General features: G+C 42.0%; 2 protein-coding genes across 2 annotated transcripts in view; one reads left to right on the top strand and one right to left on the bottom strand.

Moving 5' to 3' along the window:
• The window catches only part of acanb (aggrecan b), a 14,722-nt gene extending 13,773 nt beyond the window's left edge, over positions 1-949 (bottom strand). The window contains exon 1 of the mRNA XM_068723776.1: positions 901-949. The gene's annotated coding sequence lies outside the window, so the exon portion shown is untranslated. The remainder of the gene's footprint in view (positions 1-900) is intronic.
• Positions 950-11,012: 10,063 nt separating this feature from the next.
• Positions 11,013-24,503, top strand: part of LOC137881168 (inositol hexakisphosphate and diphosphoinositol-pentakisphosphate kinase 2-like) — a 40,889-nt gene continuing 27,398 nt past the window's right edge. The window contains 12 exon segments of the mRNA XM_068722960.1: positions 11,013-11,202; positions 16,393-16,765; positions 16,768-16,890; positions 17,510-17,705; positions 18,812-18,902; positions 19,885-19,970; positions 20,436-20,590; positions 20,738-20,839; positions 20,970-21,131; positions 22,394-22,515; positions 23,926-24,027; positions 24,293-24,379. Coding sequence (XP_068579061.1) covers positions 16,712-16,765; positions 16,768-16,890; positions 17,510-17,705; positions 18,812-18,902; positions 19,885-19,970; positions 20,436-20,590; positions 20,738-20,839; positions 20,970-21,131; positions 22,394-22,515; positions 23,926-24,027; positions 24,293-24,379 — 1,280 coding nt within the window. The 5' untranslated portion in view covers positions 11,013-11,202; positions 16,393-16,711.

The following is a 24,503-nucleotide window of genomic DNA, read 5'->3' as shown; positions in this document are numbered from 1 at the left end:
TTGCACCTTTAGAATCTTATTCCCCGTGGTGCTAGTGGGGGGTCGCGTAATAAATCTGAGGTTTCGCAAAGATGGGAAAGAAAAAAAACATATTTCTGCTGCACAAAATTATATTTCTTAAGTCAGACGTTCTTCTGATATTTGCTTGTTTTCTTGTGAATACCTGGATCATTTTTATTTATTTTTTTACCATCTTAGGCCTCTAAAAATGATCTAAATAAGGAAAACTTAACAGCTCTTTGAATGACGCGGTTAAGATTTGTAGACGTATGCAACGGAGACGAGGAGCATCACAAGTACACATGGCTTTGTTTTAAGGAATCGCACGCCATTCAGGGTTAGACCACAAATCATCAAGAGTGCTGGCATAGGGTCGTGACATTAATCCAAACACTGAGTAATTGCAATTTCATACATGCCACTCTCCTTCCATCCAGGAAGCCACCCAGAATGCAAACTGACATATAAATGGGATTAATAATAATATAGCTATAATGATAATTCCTGCCACATTATACTCTTTAAATCACTGTGGAATAACACAACGATGCACGGTGAAGTTAAACCAGCAAATCAACAATCAGTTAGTTGTTAGAAAAGCTGACTCCATTAACACCTCACTAAAGTCAACTCAGCAAAACTCAGAAACCATACCAGACTGCAGCAAACAAATCACAACTCCCACCAGCGCAGAAACGTACTTAAAGTGATTCGATGGTATTCATGATTAACTTCCACAGATCAAAAAAGAACAGTTACCTTTGCTTTGACATCTGACACAGATACTCAACAGTATCCTACCTGTCCCCCCCAATCAGAGGATGAAGTGTCAAAGGATTTCCCTAAAACCCTGTCACAATATTCCTCGTTAGGGACTCCAGTTGTGAGTTGGAAACGTACCGTTGATGCTCCAAAGCTCCCAGGCCAGCGACTCCAGGGGCCTCTCACTCCTGCCTGAGTAGGAGAGCAGAAAGAAGCTTTATTCAAACTACACCACACATTAGATGTTGGAAGAGAGAGGGGGAGAGAGAGAGAGAGAGGGGGGGGGGGAGAGAGAGAGAGAGAGAGGGAGGGAGAGAGGGAGAGAGAGAGAGAGAGAGAGAGGGAGGAGAGAGGGAGAGAGAGAGAGAGAGAGAGACAGAGAGAGAGAGAGAGAGAGAGAGAGAGAGTGATCCTCCTCTGCCAGTTGGTGAGGTCATACAAACAGCCTTGAATATCAACGCTGAAGCACAGAATCTCATGAAATCTGCCAAAATAAAGGGATTCTTGCTGCTCCTGGACAATGTCAGATTGTCTCATTCTGTCTGCAGTTATCTGTCCAATTGGTTTGAATGGAGGCGGATAGTCTTACTATTAAGAATGAGAAATGTTGAGGATAAAGGCGAAATTTCAGATTATGCTCTTTGTTAAAAGTTTATTCATTTATTATTGACATTTCAATGTTATTTTTTATATTTTGACTTTATTCTCAACATTTCGGCTTTATTCACAAAATGCAACAAAAAACCTTGTCCTCCTCTGATTTATTTTTTCTTGTGCCTGGCACTAATACTGAAAATTCAACCTCATTCTCAACATTTCAACTTTATTCTCGCCCTTTTGGGTTTATTTTTGACATTTTGACTTAATAATTCTCGAAATGCAAATCTTCCTCCTCTCATTTTTCACCTTATGGCCCTAACATTCTTCTGTAGCTCACAAAATACAGTGTGAGTAAAGGGATGAATATTTACAGTATACTGTCGGCCGTTGTCGTACACCAAAGTTGTCTCTGTACTGTGTAGATGTTGTCCTGACGTACAAGCAGTTAAGTAAAAGTACTAATAACACTCTGTGAAAATAATACTACAAGTAAAAGGCCTGCATTCAAAACCTTACTACGGTAAAAGTATGTAAGTATTATCAGCAAAATGAATTGTGCAGTAAAATGTCAGTATTTTACTTTTGCATATGATGTTTTCTGATGTGTTAATTAATGTGTTCGTCACTTTAATGTTGAAGCTGATAAAAAAAGGACCTGGACCTAATTTCTATGACTTAATACTGCTTAATGTACCACAAGTTATTAGTTTACAAAACTATAATAGTGTCAGAGAATGTGAAGTATGTGTTGATGACTGTTTATCCTAAAAAAGAGTGTGTGTTTCAGCATGTATATATATATATATATATATATATATATATATATATACTGCCACATGTGTCTGCCACTGGTGTCAGTGTGCATTCACCTAAAAGTCAAACATGCTAATGTTGGCCTGAGGTTGAGGAGAGGCGTGTCTCCCTCCAAGCTCTATTCAGAGGTGTAAATACTGGCTGTGTGCTGCCTGCACTCACTGACGCACTCTTGCCATCTATCACTTCAAAGGTAGAAAGTATTAGCCGCCGATTTGCTCTAATTTTGTGCTTATTTGCCGACTCCGTGTTTATTCAGCAGCTGCACCCAGATGAAATAGGAACATCAGGTTTACTCACCATCATTCATGTCAATCAGCTGTTGCACATCTGAAGGAGGCGCGCGGAAAGTCAGGCACCGGAACATTTTCATACCAGGCCACCTCCAAAAATATATTTTATAGCTCTTTTGCAGGGAAGGTTTCGACACATGCTTGATATTTTCGTGCACGTTCATAGTCAAATGGCCTGTTCAAACCGCGGATCGCTAAAGTTGGCAGCTGAGAAGCTTCACTGGAAAGCCGTTGAGCAGAACAGGAGACGCTGAAGAGGAAGAAGTGTTTCCCACTGTCCAAGCCAGCAGGTTTAGGGGATTACAAATGGCGCTCTTATAGTCACAAGAAAGCTCCCTGAAGCCAAAAGCCTTGTTTTTATAAGACGATGAAAAGGTTTGTGACTGTAAAAAAATGGTGTCATTACTTAAAAACTCTGAGTGAACCATTGTTTGGCTCTCATAGTTTTGTTTAGTGGAAAATCGCCCTAACAACCACAAAGTACGTCACTTATGCTGCTGCTGTGATCTCAGACTGATTTTTGAGTGCGTCTCTCTCTCTCGCTCACAATGTAAAGACGGCCAAGACTGTAGGGGAGCCAAACAGCTGCTCCAGAAGCCCATGAAAGAAAAAGTGAATGTCAAACAAAGGAACAGTCTACGAGGCCATAGCCACTTTTTCCTACTGTAGAAGAAGAACTGTAGAAGTGTTCATTCTCTCACATACTGAGTCATCTGTTGAGATCACATAAATCAGATTGGGAGTTAGACATTGACCCAGATAAACTAGAAATGCAGACAATCTTCTTTCAACTTCTTATCTTCTAATCCATTTTACCTTTACTTTGACTATTTGAGGTCATTTCGTCTACAGCTCTGCTCGTCTCTTGACAATATAAAAGCATTGGTTTAGATGTTTAGAGCTAAACTATTAACTTTCCCGCCACCAGTGGGAATCATCGCGTCACTGCACATGAAGCGACAAGAACCAAAAATAAACCAGATGTGCTCAATCCGAGAGAACACTAGACCTTCTAACAGCGGATCAACCTGCTGTCGAATGACACATTTACAAAGCTGGCGGAAGAAATCTTAGACCTGAGGTGTCGGAAGTTTACACGTTTAATTATTTGTGACTCATTTGTAGCTCAACGAAATCTAAAAGCTACATGTTGTTATTTGTCTCTGGGGTTCTCTAGCAGCGAGGCCTGAGGATGGCTTAAGATGAAGATCGGTAAGGTAGTTCAGCATTCTATGATGTGTTGTGTGCTCATTGGTATGGATGGGTACCCATAGGTTGAGATGTCATTACTAATGGATATTTGTATTATTGCTTGGTTCATTAATCTGTGTGATTAACCCTACACACACCTGGGCAGGTGGTCGGTTCTGGTCAGGTGAGGCCAATTGCCATTGATTGAAGTAAGGAGGGGGAAACAGAAGTTGACAGTTCTGCGGCTTCTTTTGCTTCAGTTTAAACGTAGTTTCATTTGATTTTACTTTTTCCCTGTGTTTCAGTAAGCCACCGTTTTCTGGTGCCAAACCACCTCATCTGCCATTTATACGGGGTTTGGCTCACTATCTCTCAGCCCCCCCCCCCCTGAAGGAACCTTTCATCGCCTTCACCAACGCTTTGTACCGACATGACATTTGTTGTGGACATTACACGATCTGCTTGTTCTTCTTACTGAGCTCCTCAAATTTCCTCCGGGGGACAATGAATATCAGAAACTAGCGGGCGCATTGCTATGGAATTTACTAAGCACAGTCATGCTCCTCAGAGGATGAGCGCTTTTGATTGTGATGGTTCCAGTGACATTTATAACCCCATCCTCAGGACAAACTTAACATGTTCAGCCTCGCTGGTAAATTATAGGTTGTAAGCAACATTACAACCTCTGGAAAATTGCTTTTGACTTTTGCAAGTTCAGAATTCTTCCTTGAGTTTCCGTCAATTCTCGTCATGGGAATGGCTTTAATGGCTTTAAACAACTGCTACTTTGTGGACAAATGTTATGAAATGTAAAGCCCGGTTTTAGATGGATATCTTAATACAAATATCTGTAGATTTATTTGGAAACATATGAGCGACAACTTTTTCCTCCAGTTTGGCGCTTGATACCGCAACAAACTAAAAGTATGAAGAACTGAACCTCTCTGTCTGTGGCAGCAGGAAAACCCCCTTCAGTATGTTTTAGTGTCTTTTCGCCTGAAATTGCACAGAGGTTGTTAAACGTGTTGAGAGTATGGGCTTTATGTGTTGAGCAGACTACATATTAAGGCACACAATGAGTCTCCACAAAGTGACGCGTAATCTGTTTCCACAGCCGGGCTTGTAAATAAATTGTGTGTATGTCTGTGGTGTTGAGCTGACTCACAAAATCAGTAATATTTAATAGTACTTGACTGTGATATTCTGTTGCTCACGCTAGTTGGGCCATGAATGACCCTTTTGTTCTCACAAAAAAAAAAAAAGACGAATTTGATCTTTTTTTTTTTCCATAAGTTAACTCGTCCTAAGGGTCACATTCACCCAAAATAGTTCCCTCTGTATTTAAATGTGTGTTTATCTGTGTGTCTTTGTCGCGACACACCCAAACTCATTATTCATAGTGACTGTTTCCAGCTCATTTGCAGTCTCAGCGAGTGCAGACTTGACTTACAAGAGAGCAGAGTCCACCTGAAAGACCTCTCAGAGTGGACGAGGGAGGTCAACACAGAGACGCTTGTGTTTCCTCTCTGCTTCGTCTCAAATGATCCAAATATGGGCCTGGAGACAAGCTGGAATATTGCTGACACAGGTAGTCGGGATCAACCAGAACCAGACTGAGGCTTTTTCTTGAGGGTGACAAATTTCAAGCTCGGGAAAAGTGCTGAGGCGTCTGTTTCGGTAGATTGGTTGATGTCGCACAGGCAAGCGCGCACACACACACACACACACACACACACACTACGACTTCACACACACTTGCATGGACAGTATGCATTGATAAACATATGACAAAATCATTGTTGTGCGTTTGGCCTCTCTCGTTCAGTAGTTCACATTTGTCATACCAGAGCACAAAACTATAGCATAATTCATATTACAGGCTGTTCTCATACAGCAATCGTAGCTAAACATAGAGAAATGAATGCGCTGTAATTCTTATGATATCCCACAAAAATCAATTTATATGTAATCCATGTAATCATGTACCTGGAAGTATCAATACAGCAGAAACCTACCATGAGGTGGATGGATCAAACAAGCACAGGACCTTCAAACAGGAGACTGTTTTTTGTGACCAGTTTGTCCCAAAATGTTGTTGAGTTTTGTTGAAGATACGTAAGTTATGACGTGTTTTCCGTACTTAACGTTACTTTGTGTTCATTTTTTTTGATACCCAGCGATGAAGCGGTTTTGCTGCCTAAACCTATGCAGGTGTTTTTGTTTGAATTCACAACGTTAACCACGAGCCTCATAGTTTGACGCGCCGGGCGGCCCAGTGAGCTAGAAAGGGTCGCCAAGGCGACTAACCAAGCGTCGGTACGTGACGAGTTGGGATGAGAAGGTGTTGGGGTGGCAGATTGCAACCAACCGTATACTCCTCCTCTGACTCCTCCCTTTCCAAGACTGGTAATGTGTGAGCCGCAGTAAAACCGTTTGTCTTGCTCATATAGGTCATCCTCACGTTTATTACACTGCTGTAGCAGAGCAATGGAAGTCAGGCGGCGGCTGGTGGTACCACAGTTTTGCACTCTGCAGCTCAAGTTACCGCAGTTTCACAAAAAACTACGGTGGCCTTCAGGTAACTTAAAACGGGAGCTCGGTGTTTGGTTTTGTCCAGTCTGGGCTTCGGTAGAAACATGGCGGACTCCCTATATAGATATGAAGGGCTCATTCTAAGATGACGAAATCCTTAGTTTCAGGTGCGTTATTCATTATGCACTAATGAAAACATAGTTATAAATATCGTATTCCATTTCCTGCTGAAAGATCTCCTGAGAATCTACACACTGGCCCTTTAAAAACACAGATTTACACATACAGATTTAGAAACTATGGGTATGAATGAGTATAATCATACCGCTGTAATGTGTACAGCCAGTACCTGGGTGAGTGTTAACACACATATACAGTATTGTACACGACCACCTAATTTGCGATTGCAAATATTCCATATTAGTACGTATTGACACGTACATGTCAGTGGTCTGTACATCAGAGTCCCTATGAGAAATATCAGGCAATAGGAGGGGCAGGCAGACAGGTTTGACATTGAGACAGACAGAAACACACAGATGAGGCTTTCTGTCCATTCAGTCTGAGGGTTTATATCGTCTAACATGTCACGTCTCAGCAGCTTCCTGAGGTCCAGCAGCTGTTAGGAGGAACATTGACATCCTGGAGATGCTAGAACATTCCTTCCTGTGTTATAAAAATGTGCCTGAAGTAGACTCTCTCTCCGCTTGGCATTTTGTGGCTGCTTGTGAACAGCAATTGGGAGGGTTTTTTTTATAACGTTAATTGTCTTCACACTTTTCCAGGCTAGAATTGTATTTATGTACCTCTGAGAATACACAGAATGAAGCTGCTCATTCGAAACAGGAGGATCAGTTTATCTCTGGGTCTAAATATGAAAGAGGAGGGACAAACCTGCCAGCGCTGAGCAATTCTCCAACTCGATCTTAAACCTCTTTGTCACTCAGGTCCAACAGATGGTAATTGTTGTTAAAACCCTCAGAAATGAGACACACAATGATCACAAAGAGACACAAAATGATCACAAAGAGACACACAATGATCACAAAGAGACACAATATGATCACAAAGAGACACACAATGATCACAAAGAGACACAAAATGATCACGAAGAGCATAGAACAACCACAAAGAGACACAAAATGATCACGAAGAGCATAGAACAACCACAAAGAGACACAAAATGATCACGAAGAGCATAGAACAACCACAAAGAGACACAAAATGATCACAAAGAGACACAATATGATCACAAAGAGCATAGAACAACCACAAAGAGACACCAAATGATGACTAAGAACATAGAACAACCACAAAGAGACACAAAATGATGACAAAGAACATAGAACAACCACAAAGAGACACAAAATGATGACAAAAAACATAGAACAACCACAAAGAGACACAAAATGATCACAAAGAACATAGAACAACCAAAGAGAGACACAAAACAACTACGAAGAAAATCAAAATTTCACACAAAAATAACAGGAAAAGGACCAAAATAATAACCAAGGGACACAAAACAACTAAGACACACAAAATGTCCACAAAATGTCCACACAGACCACAAAACCACAGAGAGATGCGTAACAACTAAGAGACACAAAACATCAACAAAAAGACGCTAAACAATCATTTCTGTGAGTCTTCTTCCTTCTTATGTTCTAGTTAGTTCTCATGTGGAGAGGCGGTGGGGCCTTTTGCATGTCTGTGACCAAAGGTCCATTGTTTCATAATCCCCCGATGGTTGTGATCTGCATTTATTCAGATATTTTGTTTGATTTCTCACATTTATTGACAGTTTAATGTCACGTTAAAACAAGGCTCAAGATCACCGAGCACAGAATTTAAAAAAGAAAGCTCGAAATGCATTTCTACAATTGTTGGCATTGTTTGGCTCAAACTTTTTGTAAGAATACGATGAGAACAATTTGTTTTGAGTGAAACCTGACATTTCTTTTCCTCGACCAATAGAGCGCACCAACTCTGTCAACGGATGAGGTGTTCTATGTGCATTCAGTGAGGTCGTAAATCATATTAGCTGGTGTCATTGTTAATTGTTTATTTACCCAGGATGGCTGGTACACAAGTTGTTAATATGAAGGCTGCTTGTCGTATCATCTGTGTGTGTGTGTGTGTGTGTGTGTGTGTGTGTGTGTGTGTGTGTCCCTGTCATAAGGCCTTCTTTCAACCAGTCCTGGCTGGGCATCTCGTCCTGCTATCCATTAAGGAAAAAGAGCAGTGTGTGTGTGTGTGTGTGTGTGTGTGTGTGTGTGTGTGTGTGTGTTGACACAGCCTCTGGCAGTCTATCAAGTTAGAGGGCTGCATTTTTCTTTTTTTTTTGCTTTACAGCCCCTCCATAGAGGTGAATAGGCGCTTTATGGCTGTCAGGGCTCGCTCACGATATATACAAGTGGATGTGTGTGGATGTGTGAGCCACGCTGACAGCTCTGTCTGGACAAAATGGATGAGTAGATGCAACGGGAGATCTTCTCCTCATCATTTTGTGATGTTATTTAAGAGGCTGTGGATGTTTCATGCAGCGGTGGGGGAATTATTCGAGTGGCTTTTTGGAGAGCAATAGGATGCTGTAGTCACTCCGTGTGTGCAGGAAACGAAAAGTAAAGTCAATTTTCAATCTCAAGACAGAAAAAATATATATATTTTGCAGGTGAAATATGATCAGGGACTTTAAGGTGTCCCAACTCAGGAGGTGACATCCAGTGTGGAGCTCACCGGCTGCACAGTAACAGTCTGAAAATCATATCTTTCAATATCTTTCTCTTTGGCCTAAAGAGAGAAATGTACAGTTTTGTACGAAGATCGATTCTCAGTTCCAGTAAATGTGGCAGAGTTTATGAGTCATAACCATAGCAAATATCTCCCTCTTTCTCGTGAAGGGTGGGAGAAAGTGAGCAAGAGGCAGAAGAAGGACACTTGTTGAACCCGTTCGCCTCATTATTCATCATCAGTGGCCGCGCTCACTCCATGATCCATGGAAACTACACGTTGACCGTCTTATACCTTTTAATGTCACGGACCTTTACGCCTCCGTTTCCTCTCCTCTCCTTGTGAGCTGAATGCGACTCAAAGTGGACAAAGACGCGTTTGTCAAAATCCAAGATGGCCATCAATGATAGTGCGCCTATTGAATCGGTGAAGACAGGGCGCTTCAGAGAGCGTTTTGATTTATTTATTTATTTATTTTAAAAGATGCATTACATAATTCAAGAGATTTTTTTTTTTGGATGCTGGCGAGGTGGTGAGAGAGAGAAGATGAGGAGAGGGAGGGAGAGGTGGTTACTGTTTTTTTTTACGTGAACACTACTTCCTTATGCTCGCAGCACAGACTCACTTCTCATGTCCTGTTGCATGATGGGATAGAGAACTCTCTCCACATTTTCTTGACAGGTTGCCAGACATCACATCAGCCACACCGGGCTGCTTGGCAGCGGCCAGCGCCAGTCTGATGCTGGGAATTTGGTGCAATGGGAAGAAAACTGTGGGATTATAGAAATCTTGTTTCATACCTCAGCTGACTGAGCGTGGTTCCAGCAGGGCATGATAAATAACTTCACTTAACAAAATAAAAGCTCTGTGTTTTACCTCTGAAATGACTCAAATCTGATCCACATTTGATGATACATGCGCATTCGCACGTTTCTGTATACCAGGTATTTGGGATATACTTTAATGTACTTTATTGGGCTGTTTAGGCCTACAATAAGTACAGTATCAGCAGGTTAGAGGTACTTTGCTTGAGTATTTCCATTTCCTGCTGCTACTTCTCCTCCACTACATCGCATTAATATACAAATTAAAAGAGTAGAATTTTCAGTGGTTCTCAGACTTATTATTTTCTGACTCCTTGCTGATGTACTTTTACATAAATTGGAATTTGAATGCAATACTTTGACTTAATAAGTTAAGATAATCCTTTTTTGTTTCAGTTGTTGGAAGAACACAAAGACAGAATACACACAGATTGATAGAGAAAGTAAGAGAAAAATACAATGAATATAAAACAAAAACCATATGAGTAAAAATAGAAACTTTATAAGAGCAATTAAAGACAAAGTTACAAGGTAAAGTGACGGCAATGTCATTATCAGCAGTAGAGTCAGAAGGTCTAGTATTTTATATAAACAGCGTACATCAGAATAATATACATTGTGTACTATAGTGTTTGTCTGTAGTAATATGGACAACTTAATATAGAATAATAATGCAATAAGACAGTATAACATATTAACGTAATATAATATGATATTGTAATGTAGAACATAGTATGGGATACAAAATATAGCTTAGTGTAAGGTACAATGTAATAATGATAATTACAGTATAGTACAGCTGTATAATATAATATAATATGATATGATATGATATGATATGTTATTATATTATATTGTGTTATATTATATTACATTACATTACATTATATTATATTATATTGTATTGTATTGTATTATATTATATTATGTTATACTATATTATATATAATATTTTATATATATTATATTGTATTATATTATATACATTTTATTATATTATATTATATTTAATTTAATTGTATTATATTATATTATATTTTATTAGATTACTTTTTATTATATTATATATATTATATTTTATATATATTACATTATATTATATATATTATACTATATTATGCATCTATCAACTTCCCTCTATCAGTTCTTGAAGCGTGCGGTGCTGCAATTCATCACTTTGACCAATAGGTGGCAGTGATGACTAGGATTTGAAAGAAAAACGTAACTTAATGTAAAAAAAAACAAAAGGTGAAGAAAAGGAAAAGGAAGCTAACGGCAGCAGCAGCAGCAGCAGCAGCGGCTAATCACGGATGACCGCACGTGAACTTTAGCGCGTAACGTTAGCTAGCTCACAACTTTACTACTGAACTCTGGCTGAAGGAGCTTCACTGTTAGTCCGGTTCAGTCACAGGAAATGAGGAAGTGAGCGGCAGACTGAAGTTGTTTTTCCGCCGGTAAGTCTTCTTTTAATTGTTGGCAGCGGCGGCGGCGGCAACTGCGGGAAGTTGCATTGTTGCTGTTGTGTCGGTGGAAATAGACAAAAGCAGGCAAGCTTTTTTTTTTAAACGGTGTTACTTGACTGTGTGTAACGACAGCGCTGAGGAGCGAGCAGGCCAACGCACTGATGTAGTTATGTGTGTGTGTGTGTGTGTGTGTGTGTGTGTGTGTGTGTGTGTGTGTGTGTGTGTGTGCGCGCGTGTGCGTGTGTGTGTTCGTGGTGTGTTTTACTACTAAACCTCCACAGGATTCATTCATCGTGTCTCACGAGTGACTCGAGGAGCAGGTTGTGGCTTGAAGACAGACTGCTGGACACCTGTGATGTCCGCTGTTGATAGTTTGTATGAGACAAACAAAAGCAGGAAGTCCTCACACCACTGAGAACCCTGAAGAGAGACTTGGCTTGTTTGCAACTTTGTCGATCAATTAATGGATTGGTCGACTAATCTTTACAGTTTTGTACATTTCCTTTAACATAACCAGAGGTAATCTGGCAAAAGGCACAGATCCGGATTACAACAATAAAAGCAGAATCAACTAGAAGTCTTTTAGCTGAGAAACTAACTTGGATTAAAAGGAGAATACTTAATATTATTAATATTATTATTATAACAGTATGTTCACTGTTGAATGAATTAGACATCCAAAAACAACAAACATGTCTAAACATGGGCAGAAACATTGACATTTTATCTGAATTGTTTCTGTTTTAATGTCACTTCAGGACAAACGTATCTGCAAACTGTTAGCAGGTTATTTTAGGGAACATTGACTGATTTGATGGCTGCTTTACCCTCATTCATAAATTGCACATAGCATGTTGTAACGTTTAGATATTCATCGTTGTGCCGTATTCTAGTATGAGGCCCGTCTGCTCTATTCCCATCTCTTCTGTTTATCTTCTGTTTTGTCTGCTGCTGCGTCTTTCTATCATCGTCTGCTGCTGCTGCTGCTGCAGTGTCCTCCTGAGGGACTCATTTCAGTGTAACACCGAAAGCCGTATACAGACCCGGCAGAGGTGATCCATCAGAAGTGGGGGAAATAAAAGTCATGCAACTTTCTAAGTCCCATAAATCATCTTCCAGAGGACTCGTCTGCTTCAGTGGCAAATGTGTTTGAGTTCAAAATAACGGGTCTGTTTAGCTTATTGCTGGCCTCTGTTTTCAGTGATGACGGCTCAGTGCATAATGTGATCACATGCTTGTGTGGGGGGTGGGGGTGTTGTGTGTGTGTGTGTGTGTGTGTGTGTGTGTGTGTGTGTGTGTGTGTGTGTGTGTGTGTGTGTGTGTGTGTGTGTGTGTGTGTGTGTGGGGGGGGGGGTTTGTTAGTGTTCCAGGTAACCTCGATGACTTTGTGCAGAAAGTTTTATTGAATATAATAATTAACAGTCTTCAAATCTCTTCAGATAACAAGCTGCTCACTTGTTCAGCATCGTCCTGACCCTGATAGAGACGTAGTGATACTGCACTTAATGCTTCACCTTTCACAATAAAGGTCCCAATCTCTCACACACACACACACACACACACACACACACACACACACACACACACACACACACACACACACACACACACACACACGTCATCATGTCATTTTTTTTTATTTCCCAGAAAAGACCCAGTTGTTAGATCAATCCTCATGTTGTGAGTCTGTAGTTGACGGTTGTCTCTTGCACGGTGTGCCGGCTTGTGTCTCGTCTGTTATCAGAGAGGTGCTTTGGGGCTGATGACCGTCCCGGGCCTCCTGCGGCAGACTGTGTCTCAAAGGTCAAAGGTCTTTTTATTGGAGCCGCGTCGCTGATCTCCGGCTCCGCAGTGACGGCGGAGGTGAACTCATCCGTGTGTCACGAGGGCCTGCAGGTGTGATAGCTGGAGATGCTTTTTGTTAATCGGCCTCCTAATTTATTCATAGTGACGCAGGATTTGACTTTTTATTTTTGCAATTTCACTGGCAGAGAGGAGATCACATGACAGTTTAGTCTGGTTTCTCCTCCTGTCTCCTTTGTTCTTCACTGAAAGGATCATGAAGTCACTCATGACTTTATTGACCTACTGTGGCGTCCAGGAAATGGACACAATTAAGAGAATCTGGTGAATTAAGTCATCAGATCATCAGAAGACAGGACGAACAATCTGACCCAGTCTGACCCGTGACAGTTTTGTTATTTATGAAATATTTAGGTACAATATATATCCCAAATGAGTACCGCTTGTTTTCAAACTGCTATAGGGACCCAATGGAAACACAACGTCGTCGTTTTGTAAAGACAACAATTGATGTTTACCACAAAATATGTGAACGCAGAGGTCCATAGCGTTGTGTTTTTAGCTCAGATTTCCGATCCTCCAACATGCAAATGACTGATAAATGACAGCAACGTGCAGAACTGATCCATCAGGTGTGTTAAGTCACGAGGCCTCCTCCCTCCCTTTTTACAGCCAATCCTGACACCAGCTGAGCTCAGCGCTGAAAGATATTTTTAATCGGTGAAGTCACTTCACCTGACCTCTGGTTGGAATTCCATTTTGTGTGATTTGATGATCAACATCACGCATACCTTGTTGTAATAGTGTGCGATGTCAGTCGGAGTGACGGCTGTGCCCTTGACCTACATAAAGGTAAAGTAAACTCGAGCGCAGCAGCTATAAATGTTTACGAGTTTATCTCCGTCGGTGTTCTCCGACCCGACCCCGTGGGGGGGGGGGCAAGACGGGCCTCCATGTTGTTTAATGGGGCCCGTCATCGCCTCGGAGCTCTAGTAACGATGAGTTATCTTTGTCATTTGAGGACTGCGTGGCGCTCGCAGAGAGGTGATACAATCCACCGTTATGTTCCTGGAGGCTGTTCTCCTCCAGTCAGCTGGTTGTCGTCGTGGGTGATGGTGTTTGAAGGGTGGGGGTGTGAGGGGGGGGGGGGGGTTGGTGTGAGAGACATGTGAGCCAGCATTGAGTGCCTCTACTATTTGTGGACATACCACAGCGGCAGGTTTCTTCTTCTAGCTTGGCCCACACCTCGCGCTGTCACTGAGTCCGTGACATTGCTTCTTTGTTTCGTGGTATCTGATCAGATACGCGGTGGAACGTTCACGCCCGCATTATCTTGAAGCGCCCGGCTGAAGAGATGATTTAGAAAAAGTGTGTTTGTGATTTTTTTTTTTTTTTTTTTTTTTTTTTTTTTGTGCAGATGTGCGTTGAGTCACGTCGTCGGTTTTTCTGTCACTGGAAATAGTTTCAAGTCATTGAAGCGCTGCTACACTTCCTCTAACTGAAGGTCCCCTAACTCCCCCCCCCCCCCCCCCCAGGTTTGTACTGTGACAACAGTGGAGGTCACGTTTTATAGTGTAATTAGAAGAAACGCACCCAGTTAATAAGGCTTAAACTAGTGCAGCCTGAAACAAAAAAGTCCTGCAATAAATCCTGCTTTTTTTTTATTAAGGTTATCATGTCCAACTCAATTATGGTTTTGTTGTGTTTCTGCAGCTTGGGTTTAGTATGCATGACTTGTATTGTAATTGCATAGAGATAGAATAGATATTTAGTGGTGGTTTTAGTTGCAATACAAAGCGTAGTAATCAGAGTAGTGTTCATAAAGCAGCAGAACAACACTGAGTTCTGCTTCTGGGTGGGAACTGGAAAGCGGCGTTAAGAGGACGTCGTCGTAGCGCAGGCAATGACGACAAACGGCGGCGCTCTTTTGTTCCACTTTCCCAGAATGCCTCTGTGTAAAACATTCAACAAGTGGAAATCTACAGCCGAATAGATGCGTTTATGTACGTTTTATACTGAACACGCTCTCAAAATATTAGCTAAAGCAGTACAAGTACTGCACAGGAGACGTTTAATGACGTACATCCATGCTGGCTGCAGGTTGTTGTAGTAGTAGTAGTAGTAGTAGTAGTTATAATAGTTCTAATGCTATAACTATGATAAAAGTGACTTCTCACCAGCTTAATAATGTCTTTAAATTGAATCTCCTCAGAGGTTTCTTCTGTTCACTATGAGTAATACTAGATAACTGTAGTAATACTAGATAACTGTAGTACAGAGAGTGGTGAGCAATGATAAGGAGTGATTTGTACAGTTTTAGCAGTTAGGGGTTCAGTGTCTTGCTCAGGGACACTTCGGCACAGGACTCGCAGCAGCCGAGGATCGATCCGCAGACCTTGCGGTTGCTGGACGACCGTCTCTATTCATTAAAGACGCTACAGTAATTATCATGCATACAGCTGAAGCAGTTGATGATGTGGTACTTCAGCTTATTATTTGAATTTGGTTTTGCAGCATTTTGTCAGAGGTTCAAATGACGAGAACAATTCTGCTGTTTCTCTACAGTTCAGTTTAATCCACATTTCCATATTTAAAAAAGTTAATTTCACGGTAATGGCTGCTGGAGGTGTTAAGGATTTTACACAAATGAATTCAACTTGTTTTGAAACGTTTCAAAGTATCAGTGCTGAGTAAAATGTAACGTAGCGACATGTCTGGCGTAAATCTTTGTCTTCGATCGGTCGTTCCTGCTCAGAGCAGACGTGATTAGTCACGCGAGAGTTGCTCTTAAAAGTTGCTCTTGCACTTCCCTGTTAGTTTGAGTAAGTTGCTTGATAAATGCGTCTTTTTGCTCACTCTCGCCTCATCGCTCGGCTCCTTTAGCGTAACTTTGAGGAGTTTGATTAAGAAGCGCGTAGCGTGTCTGTAAAAACCCTTTCGCTACGGATTCATGAATGACATCATCTGTAAATATCTCAACAGTCAACAAACCAGAAACTCTCTCAAGCCAAAATCTTGATTCATATCTTAAGTATCATTTTTCTCGAGTGTTGCAATGACCCACTTTCCTCAGGAATCGATAAAGTTGTTCTCCTATTGTGTGGCTCGTCTCACAGCCTTGACGGTTACTTCTCAAGCGGTGCGTTGAGCAACAGTGCAACAACCAGGACTGTGGTGATGGTGTGTGTGTGTGTGTGTGTGTGTGTGTGTGTGTGTGTGTGTGTGTGTGTGTGTGTGTGTGTGTGTGTGTGTGTGTGTGTGTGTGTGTGTGTGTGTGTGTGTGTGTGTATTAACTTGTCAAGTTTGTATTGTTTTGTGTAAACAGTTTTTCCTCCAAAAAGAATAGTTTGAACTTTTTTTAATTTTTTTTATTCCTAGGGCAAGAAAACTGTTGATCCTGGAGGTTCCTGTGTGAAGAAGCGTCTCCAGACCTCCTCTGTCCTGACACGGGGACTTTTTACAACCAGGATCTTGACTTTCTACCTCGACCCACGTGGCGTCCACTCCCTCTGTTCTACCTCGTGTTCCTCTACCTCAACACATTCTGCTGTTATCAGCCTGCTCAGAATCACCGGCGGACTCTTTATCACCAGGTTCTCAGGCGTCAGTCACTCTGGTTTCTTCCTGCTGTAATCGCCAGCCGAGGAGGGGGAGGAGGAGCCACCCAGGAAGCAGCCATGTTTGGCGGTGGCTTGTGATGAGCGAGCCCTGCGTCGGACCAGCAGAAGAGACCGGAGAGGGGCGGGAGCGACGGGAGACGTTCCTTGGTTCGTGGTTGGCTGCGGGGATGACGAGCAGGACATGGGTCAAATGGAGGCAGGCATGAAGAACGAGATGTTTCGAGAAGAAGACATGGACGACTATGACGACGAGTCGGTAGGTTGACGGGTGGTGTTCGAGATGTGCTTTGTGAAGAAGACGCTTTACATCAAAAGTGGAAAATAATGCTGTTGTATAAATTTACAATGGGGGCGGGAAAAAAGGGGGTTTAATTTTTGGAACAGGAAGCCAACGCTTTGGTCATTTCTGGGAAGTTTTAACAAGCCTGGAAATCTTAAAGGGGAAGCTTTTTATTTGGAGTGGAAAAATAAATGGAGACAAAAATATACAAAGGCAAACAGCCAGGATAAACAGCTTTATAGCCTCTGGCAGCTGTAAAAGGACTTCATGGAGGAGCTGTGTTTGCTGCTCACTTACTTGCTGTGTCTCTCTCTTTGTTTCACTTGCTGACGGTTTTATCTAGAAAGCGAGTGAACAGGTAGCAGTTCAAACATCTAGCTGTCACCTCAACCCCTGTGTGCACAGCAGCAGAGACTCTCAACGAAAAAACAAATGTGTTATCTCAAGAATCAAATACATTTTGCATGCATGCAATAAAGTTTTGAATTTACAGTACATTTGGAAGAGTCGCTTCATGATATCTCTTCTCTTCTTCTTCTTCTTCTTCTTCTTCTTCTTCTTCTTCTTCTTTTGTTTTCTCCGTCCTGTCCTCCAGCCACCAGAGCGACAGATCGTGGTCGGCATATGTGCCATGATGAAGAAGTCCAAATCCAAACCCATGACTCAGATCCTGGAGCGACTCTGTAAGTTTGACTACATCGACGTGGTGATCTTTCCCGAGGAGGTGATCCTGGAGGAGCCCGTGGAGAAATGGCCGCTCTGCGACTGCCTCATCTCCTTCCACTCCAAAGGTAGAAAACGTGACGGACAACATGGCGACCGCTGAGCCAGTAGCTGGCAGCTAACAGTGCAGACCGAGTTAACAGTGTTTAACCAGTGGCTCACATGCACTAAAAGGCACGTGTCGACAAAGAAGCTCAGATTACACACCGACCGACCGACCGGCTGTCTTACTGAGCAAACCGTTTTTTTTGCTACTTTATTAATTGTTCGATGTAAATGCTCTAAATATCGCGTAGAGATCCTTTAAGGAATGTTTCCGTTGGACACTGATCTGTGTGTGTTTCATCACATGAGACATGTTTTTCCGTTCTATTTTTAAAAGAGTCCGTGTTTGGGATGGTTTCTCAGACCATGGGAACATAGTGTGAGTTGTTGCTGTTATTATTAGAAAGTAGAAACAGGAATATTTCCCTCAAATGTTTCCCGCGGACGTTGTTCTGTTCACATGCAGAACAGTACGGTGAAGCCTTGAGACACATCAGTAGTTTACTACATGCATTGAAGTAACTTGCTCTACACATAGAACTTCAAGCCTGTTATAAAAACATGTGAAGCGGTTATGATGAATCGTGTTCCCTTTTAATAATCTGTCGAAGCTTATTGAATATACATGAGAACTCTCTCACCCTGTCACCCGGTTCGCCGCTGGAATATTTATGAATTTACAACGCGGCGGAAAATGTGATCGGATGAAGGTCCAGCAAATGTTTTAAATTAGCAAAATTTTCCAGCAATAAGAAGACGGTGTGCGGGAGTTTTTCTAATCTTTATTCAAATTGTGCACCCGTCACGTAAAATCAGATTTTAAAAACCTTTCAAAACTCCCTAAGAGCCGTTAAAGGTGCACTACACCCACACAGATGGGCTGATCAAGACCTGATCTATCGAGTGACATCACCTCTGTGTGCAGGAAATGATCAGCTCACTCCCAACATGATCAACTCGAGACCTCATGACAATTTCACCGCTTTGAAGATGCTGAAGTAAATATAGGCTCAGTAACTATTTAGAAAAAGTCACTGTTAGCTCAGTTATTTGCTGGTTGATTGATTCAAAAGAAGAATGTTTTCTGGGTGGATTAAGATTTTGTTGGTGTGACATTTTTTTTTGTCAGGTTTCCCCCTGGACAAAGCTGTGGAGTACGCGAAGCTCAGGAACCCACTGCTCATCAACGACCTCAACATGCAGTATTTCATACAGGACAGGTATGTACACACACACACACACACACACACACACACACACACACACACACACACACACACACACACACACACACACACACACACACACACACACACACACACACACACACTCACTCACACACACACACTCACTCACTCACTCACTCACTCACTCACTCACTCACTCACTCACTCACTCACTCACTCACTCACTCACTCACTCACTCACTCACTCACTCACTCACTCACTCACTCACTCACTCACTCACTCACTCACTCACTCACTCACTCACTCACTCACTCACTCACTCACTCACTGCCAATCAGCTGATCAGGTCACTAGGAAATGACCCCGGTGTTCCCGACGGCCTGGTAGAAAGTGAAGCGATGGCTAGAGTTGCATCAGCTGAAGTTCTCTGCCACGTGATGCTTGTCGTTGTACCGGCCCTTTGAGAGTTTGTCGTCCAAGAAGTTACTTTAAAACACAAAGATTCATGAAAGTATATTCTCTTAACGACATCAGAACAAAACCAGCAATGTTCCTGCATCACGACACGTTGTGCCCCCTTTTTTGAATGTAGCTGTTTGCGTTCCATTTAAATGAGCTCATCCCTCGCAGCAGTTAGCGGCTGAGATGGAAATCATTCCGACTTAACTCGTGCAAATCGTACGGCTTCATTGAGATTCACTGTCTTTCTCTTTCTCGCCAAACTGCAGCAGCTGCATTTGCAGTTGCATTCAACCAACTTGTGATTTTCTTCCCTTTCCTAATCAGAGGAGCGAAATGAAAATTACATAATGACTATTTGGAAATACCTTATTCCTGTTTTACTACCCAACCCCAGACTCATCAAAGACACACACACACACACACACACACACACACACATATACACACACACACACACACACACACACACACACACACACACACACACACACACACACGTTGGTTGTCCTCTCTTTTGCATGTTGTTTCTAACGGTATTTGATTCCCTGTCAGGAGGGAGGTGTACCGGATCCTGCAGGAGGAGGGCATTGAATTGCCTCGTTATGCCGTGTTGAACCGAGACCCCGACAACCCTGAAGGTAATGGTTCCTTATTTTTCCTTATTAATACGTTTGTGTGTGTGAACCCTCTGATTTATCGTAACAAACTAAAACAAAAGCCATCGATTCCAGTAAGAATGTATCGGACGATAAAGCTATGATGAAACCTACGAAGATTTGTTTCTCCTGTGCTTTAGATTTATTTATCATTTAATTTTCTCTGCCATTTTGACCAGGTGTGTACTGGTAATAACGTAATAATAATAATAATGTATCTTAGTAGCTGTCCTGGTTAAATACAGGATACATAAAGTACATAAATAGCAGACTGTTATGGCTTAAAGACAGCTAGTAACCAGAGGGACCATTGTTGAAATGGATTTGATTGTACATTCATTCAACATAACTTAATTGTGTATTTCCCATGTTTGTAGCATCTCTTTTGTCTTTTGACTGTGTTGTTTTAGTTTGCGTTTAAAACCCCAAAGTCTTCCCCGTGTGCAGAGTGTAACCTGGTGGAGGCGGAGGACCATGTCGAGGTGAACGGGGAGGTGTTCCCTAAACCCTTCGTGGAGAAACCCGTGTGCGCGGAGGACCACAACGTCTACATCTATTACCCAACGTCTGCAGGGGGGGGCAGCCAGAGGCTCTTCAGAAAGGTTCAGAGAGATGCTCCGTCATGTCATTATGATGGGATGTTTCCCACAAAAATCCTCCTTTTTTTTTTGACGGGTTTGACTCAGAAAACCCAAAAGATGGATCAAACGTTGATCCATCGTCTCTCTCTCTCTGCCTCGTTGCTGTAGATAGGGAGTCGTAGCAGCGTCTACTCCCCAGAAACCAGCGTACGAAAAACCGGATCCTACATCTACGAGGAGTTCATGCCCACGGACGGCACCGATGTGAAGGTACGGCGCCAGTTCACTCCTCCGTCGACGGAGGTCGTTTGAATCGCTTCAGTTGATTCACGCGCGTGTAACTCGTGCCGAAATGTTAAAATCGTGATGGTGTGTGTCCGTGTGTGTCCGGACGTCGCAGGTTTACACAGTGGGTCCAGACTACGCCCACGCGGAGGCCCGCAAATCTCCCGCCCTGGATGGAAAGGTGGAGCGGGACAGTGAGGGGAAGGAGATCCGTTACCCCGTCATGCTGACCGCCATGGAGAAACTGGTGGCCCGCAAGGTCTGCCTGGCCTTCAAGGTAAACTGTTAACCATCACAATAGAGGAGGGCAGCTGCAGTGTTCAGGGGGACCGACATTTATACACCGAGAAATATTCAGGCAAGGTAGAGACGCCACCTGAGGTTACTCTGATCAGCCTGCATGGGAATAAATTGCAATATAATGGATTTGTGTGGATTTCTCGCTTGCTGCTGAATAACCTGCTGCAGCTCTGCCTCGTCCGTCTGTGCACTACGAGTGTCCTCTTTCTGCTCCCGCAATGTTATCCGTTATGAATTAGTTTTTTCACCGCGTGACAAAATTAAGGATTTATTGTCGCCATACGGCCGTTTGCGTGATTTATTCTCTTCTTATTTTTCTGTAAACAGAAGCGATCGGTGCGCTGCGGTTGAATAGACCCGATAAAGAGGATGTAGTGGAGGAAAACAAAAGAAAAAGAGTTTTGAGATCGTCGGGAAACCTCCATTTTTGTTTGAGAGCTGCATTATTTATACGCTTGTGGTCATTCTCTTTTTTTGTTATTTCTGCCCAAACCATTAGTGTGTTCAGAAACTCCGCTGGGTACCTCCTTTTATGTGCAGTAATCCATTTGTAGTGAACACAAACACTGCACCAACAAGACAGTAGGAGCGTCTGCTATCCGCTCATTAGACCTAATTATATAATTACAGAGCAGGGAGGAAACACGTGTAAACCAACTACTGTAAACACGAGCAGTTTCAGACATATTAGGTTGTTTTTTTAGACGCACACTAAATGCGTTATTCTTCCTAAAGCCTGCTGTAATAGGAATAATTCATATCACACTGTTCTGACCAATTGTGCACCAATCAGTAAACAAATATAGAGGTTACTCCAGTAGCATCATAGCTCGTTCAGTGAATTCAAGTTCACACTTAACTCCCAACAAACAAATAAAGACGACATCATGAGGCCCAGGAAATCAATAATTCATAGGTTCTTTGTATTTTTTTTTTTTTAAGCCCAGCTCTTAATATTACAACTTTGTGTATTACACAGTATTCCCAAAGGAACGTTGTTTTTAGGAGCCCAAATAGAAAATGTTCCTTTCAACAAACAAAGAAAAACACTTCTAGAAGCTTCATAAACTCAACAAACCTGAAACTCAAGACCTCATCGCTCCAGATCCTGTATCCGTGTTTTCTTTGTTTACTGATCATTGTGTTACTTTATCTGTCTGTTAAAAAAACAGACTGTGTTTCAAAATGCATTGTTCTCCACATTATAATCTGTTAAACTCTGTTCTATGTGACTTTTAGCAAACGGTGTGCGGGTTCGACCTGCTCCGGGCCAACGGCCACTCCTTCGTCTGCGACGTTAACGGCTTCAGCTTCGTCAAAAACTCCATGAAGTACTACGACGACTGTGCCAAGGTCCTGGGGCAAGTGACATCAGCTTACATACCATCCATATTTATTGAGGCTATTTATCTTGTTTTTCTTTCTTGTGTTTTATTTTGTTCATTCTGATCTTCTATTTTAGTTAGTTTTTGTTTTTTTTTTTAAATCCCATTTTTGTTTCTTTTTATATTGCCTTTGGTTTCTTCTATATCTATATATTAACTAATGATATTAGTGTAGCCTGTAGATTTCTGGATTGCATAGTTTGATTACTTGACTTCTCTGACACTTTGCAGAATTTGCATGTCGTACCCTTTTAAACGTAAATATTGCCTTGAAGCTGTCGCGTTGTAATTCAGCCGAAGGACTCCGCTGTCAGCTTTTTACAGCTTAGTTTGTTTCTGATTTATCGCCTCTCCTTCCAGGCAAAGTAACCGAAGCTTTATGAGTGTAGACGCTTACATTTTACTAATAGAAAGACGCAGGAAACGCAGCTTCTCTCCAGTAATGGACACTAGCAAGGTGTGACGCTCAGGAAGCACACAGTAGGACTCCAAGACCTCGCAGGAACTCCTCATGTTACTCGAAACAGGAAGTTTACTTGAATATTATAACGTTAATTGCGTTCATTTTGCTATACTGTAGTTTGTAGCAAGTTTAAGTGAAAGAACATGCATTGTGTAGAAATCTGAGACACGACTTTAAATCAACAGATTGAAGTGGCGATCGTAAAGATTTCAGTCCTGGGTGATTTTGGTGACACCCTATTTATTTACCGGTGGTACAAATCGGTTTAATACTGCAGGTCCAAGAATACTGTGGGCAGCAAAACAAACTTTTGTCGTTTTAATAAAGGAAGTCAGGCAATACGTGGCCTTTTTCCATCCCTCTGTGAGTTGTTTCATGCCTTTTGCCTGCAGCGCTTCATCTAACGGCTCACTTGTCGCTGCGACCGACTGTTCCATTTCTTCCTGCGATATTTCAAACTAATTCTCTGTCAAAAAAAAATAAAATGCCCCGAAGGGCCGTTGTCTTGTGTTGTAGATGCATTTTTCACGAGGGAAGCCGGTCAATGTCGAGCTCGCTGACGAACACATTTCCTGTGACTTCATATTAACGGTTGAATGCTTTTACTGTGAAGCTGCAGCAGTGGGGAATCTTTGGTTTGCATTAGCAGTAACTTCATTTAATGCCCAGTTTGTAATACTGCAAATATATTAATATTGCAACACTTTCATCATGAGCCTCAATCCCCATTGTGTTTCCTCCTCCAACGATAGTTAGTGATTTAACAGCCATTTATTTAAATGAAAATATTCAAGATTATTCCTTCAAAATAAAACAGATTGGCCCTCGGTTTGTTTACTTTCCATTCCTTTCCCTCTGTGATATTTACCTTTTCTACCTGGTTCCAATGCTCATAATGTCTTTGCTGTTCTCTGCCTCACCAGGAACATGGTGATGAGGGAGTTAGCCCCCCAGTTCCACATCCCCTGGTCCATCCCCATGGAAGCCGAAGACATCCCCATCGTCCCAACAACCTCAGGAACCATGTATGTACTGATGTACAAAGTATCGGCCATGTGGTGTTCATGGTTCCTCAACTTTCAAGTGTTCGACATGTCTTTGTCTTCAAAACCTTGTACCTTTTGAACCTTAAAAAAATCAATCCATGTTAGGTGAATTCTGTTTTAAAAATGTATCACTTCCTGACAGTCTTGATCATGAGCAGTGTGTTTCAGGCTTAGATTAGGACGTTGGTGAAATAACAGAGTTTCTGCCGCATGTTAATTCCGTCCGCTCCTCTGCCTCATTCAGGATGGAGCTGCGCTGCGTCATCGCCATCATCCGCCATGGAGATCGCACACCGAAGCAAAAGATGAAAATGGAGGTCCGACATCCTTTGTAAGTCTCTTGGCTTCAACATTAAGACGTCTCTCCCTCTTTCTGTCCATCAAATATTTGGTCTGTCCTCACAAACTGGATTTATTCAGTTTATTATATTTTTAGTCTATTTATTAGTCTAACT

Source organism: Cebidichthys violaceus, unplaced genomic scaffold, assembly GCF_023349555.1.
Source record: "Cebidichthys violaceus isolate CVI_PGR_0920_01 unplaced genomic scaffold, fCebVio1.0.p SCAF_3, whole genome shotgun sequence".
Taxonomy (NCBI): Eukaryota; Metazoa; Chordata; class Actinopteri; order Perciformes; family Stichaeidae; genus Cebidichthys; species Cebidichthys violaceus.
The sequence above is the reverse complement of the archived record's forward strand: the minus strand, read 5'-3'. Positions and strand labels throughout refer to the sequence as shown.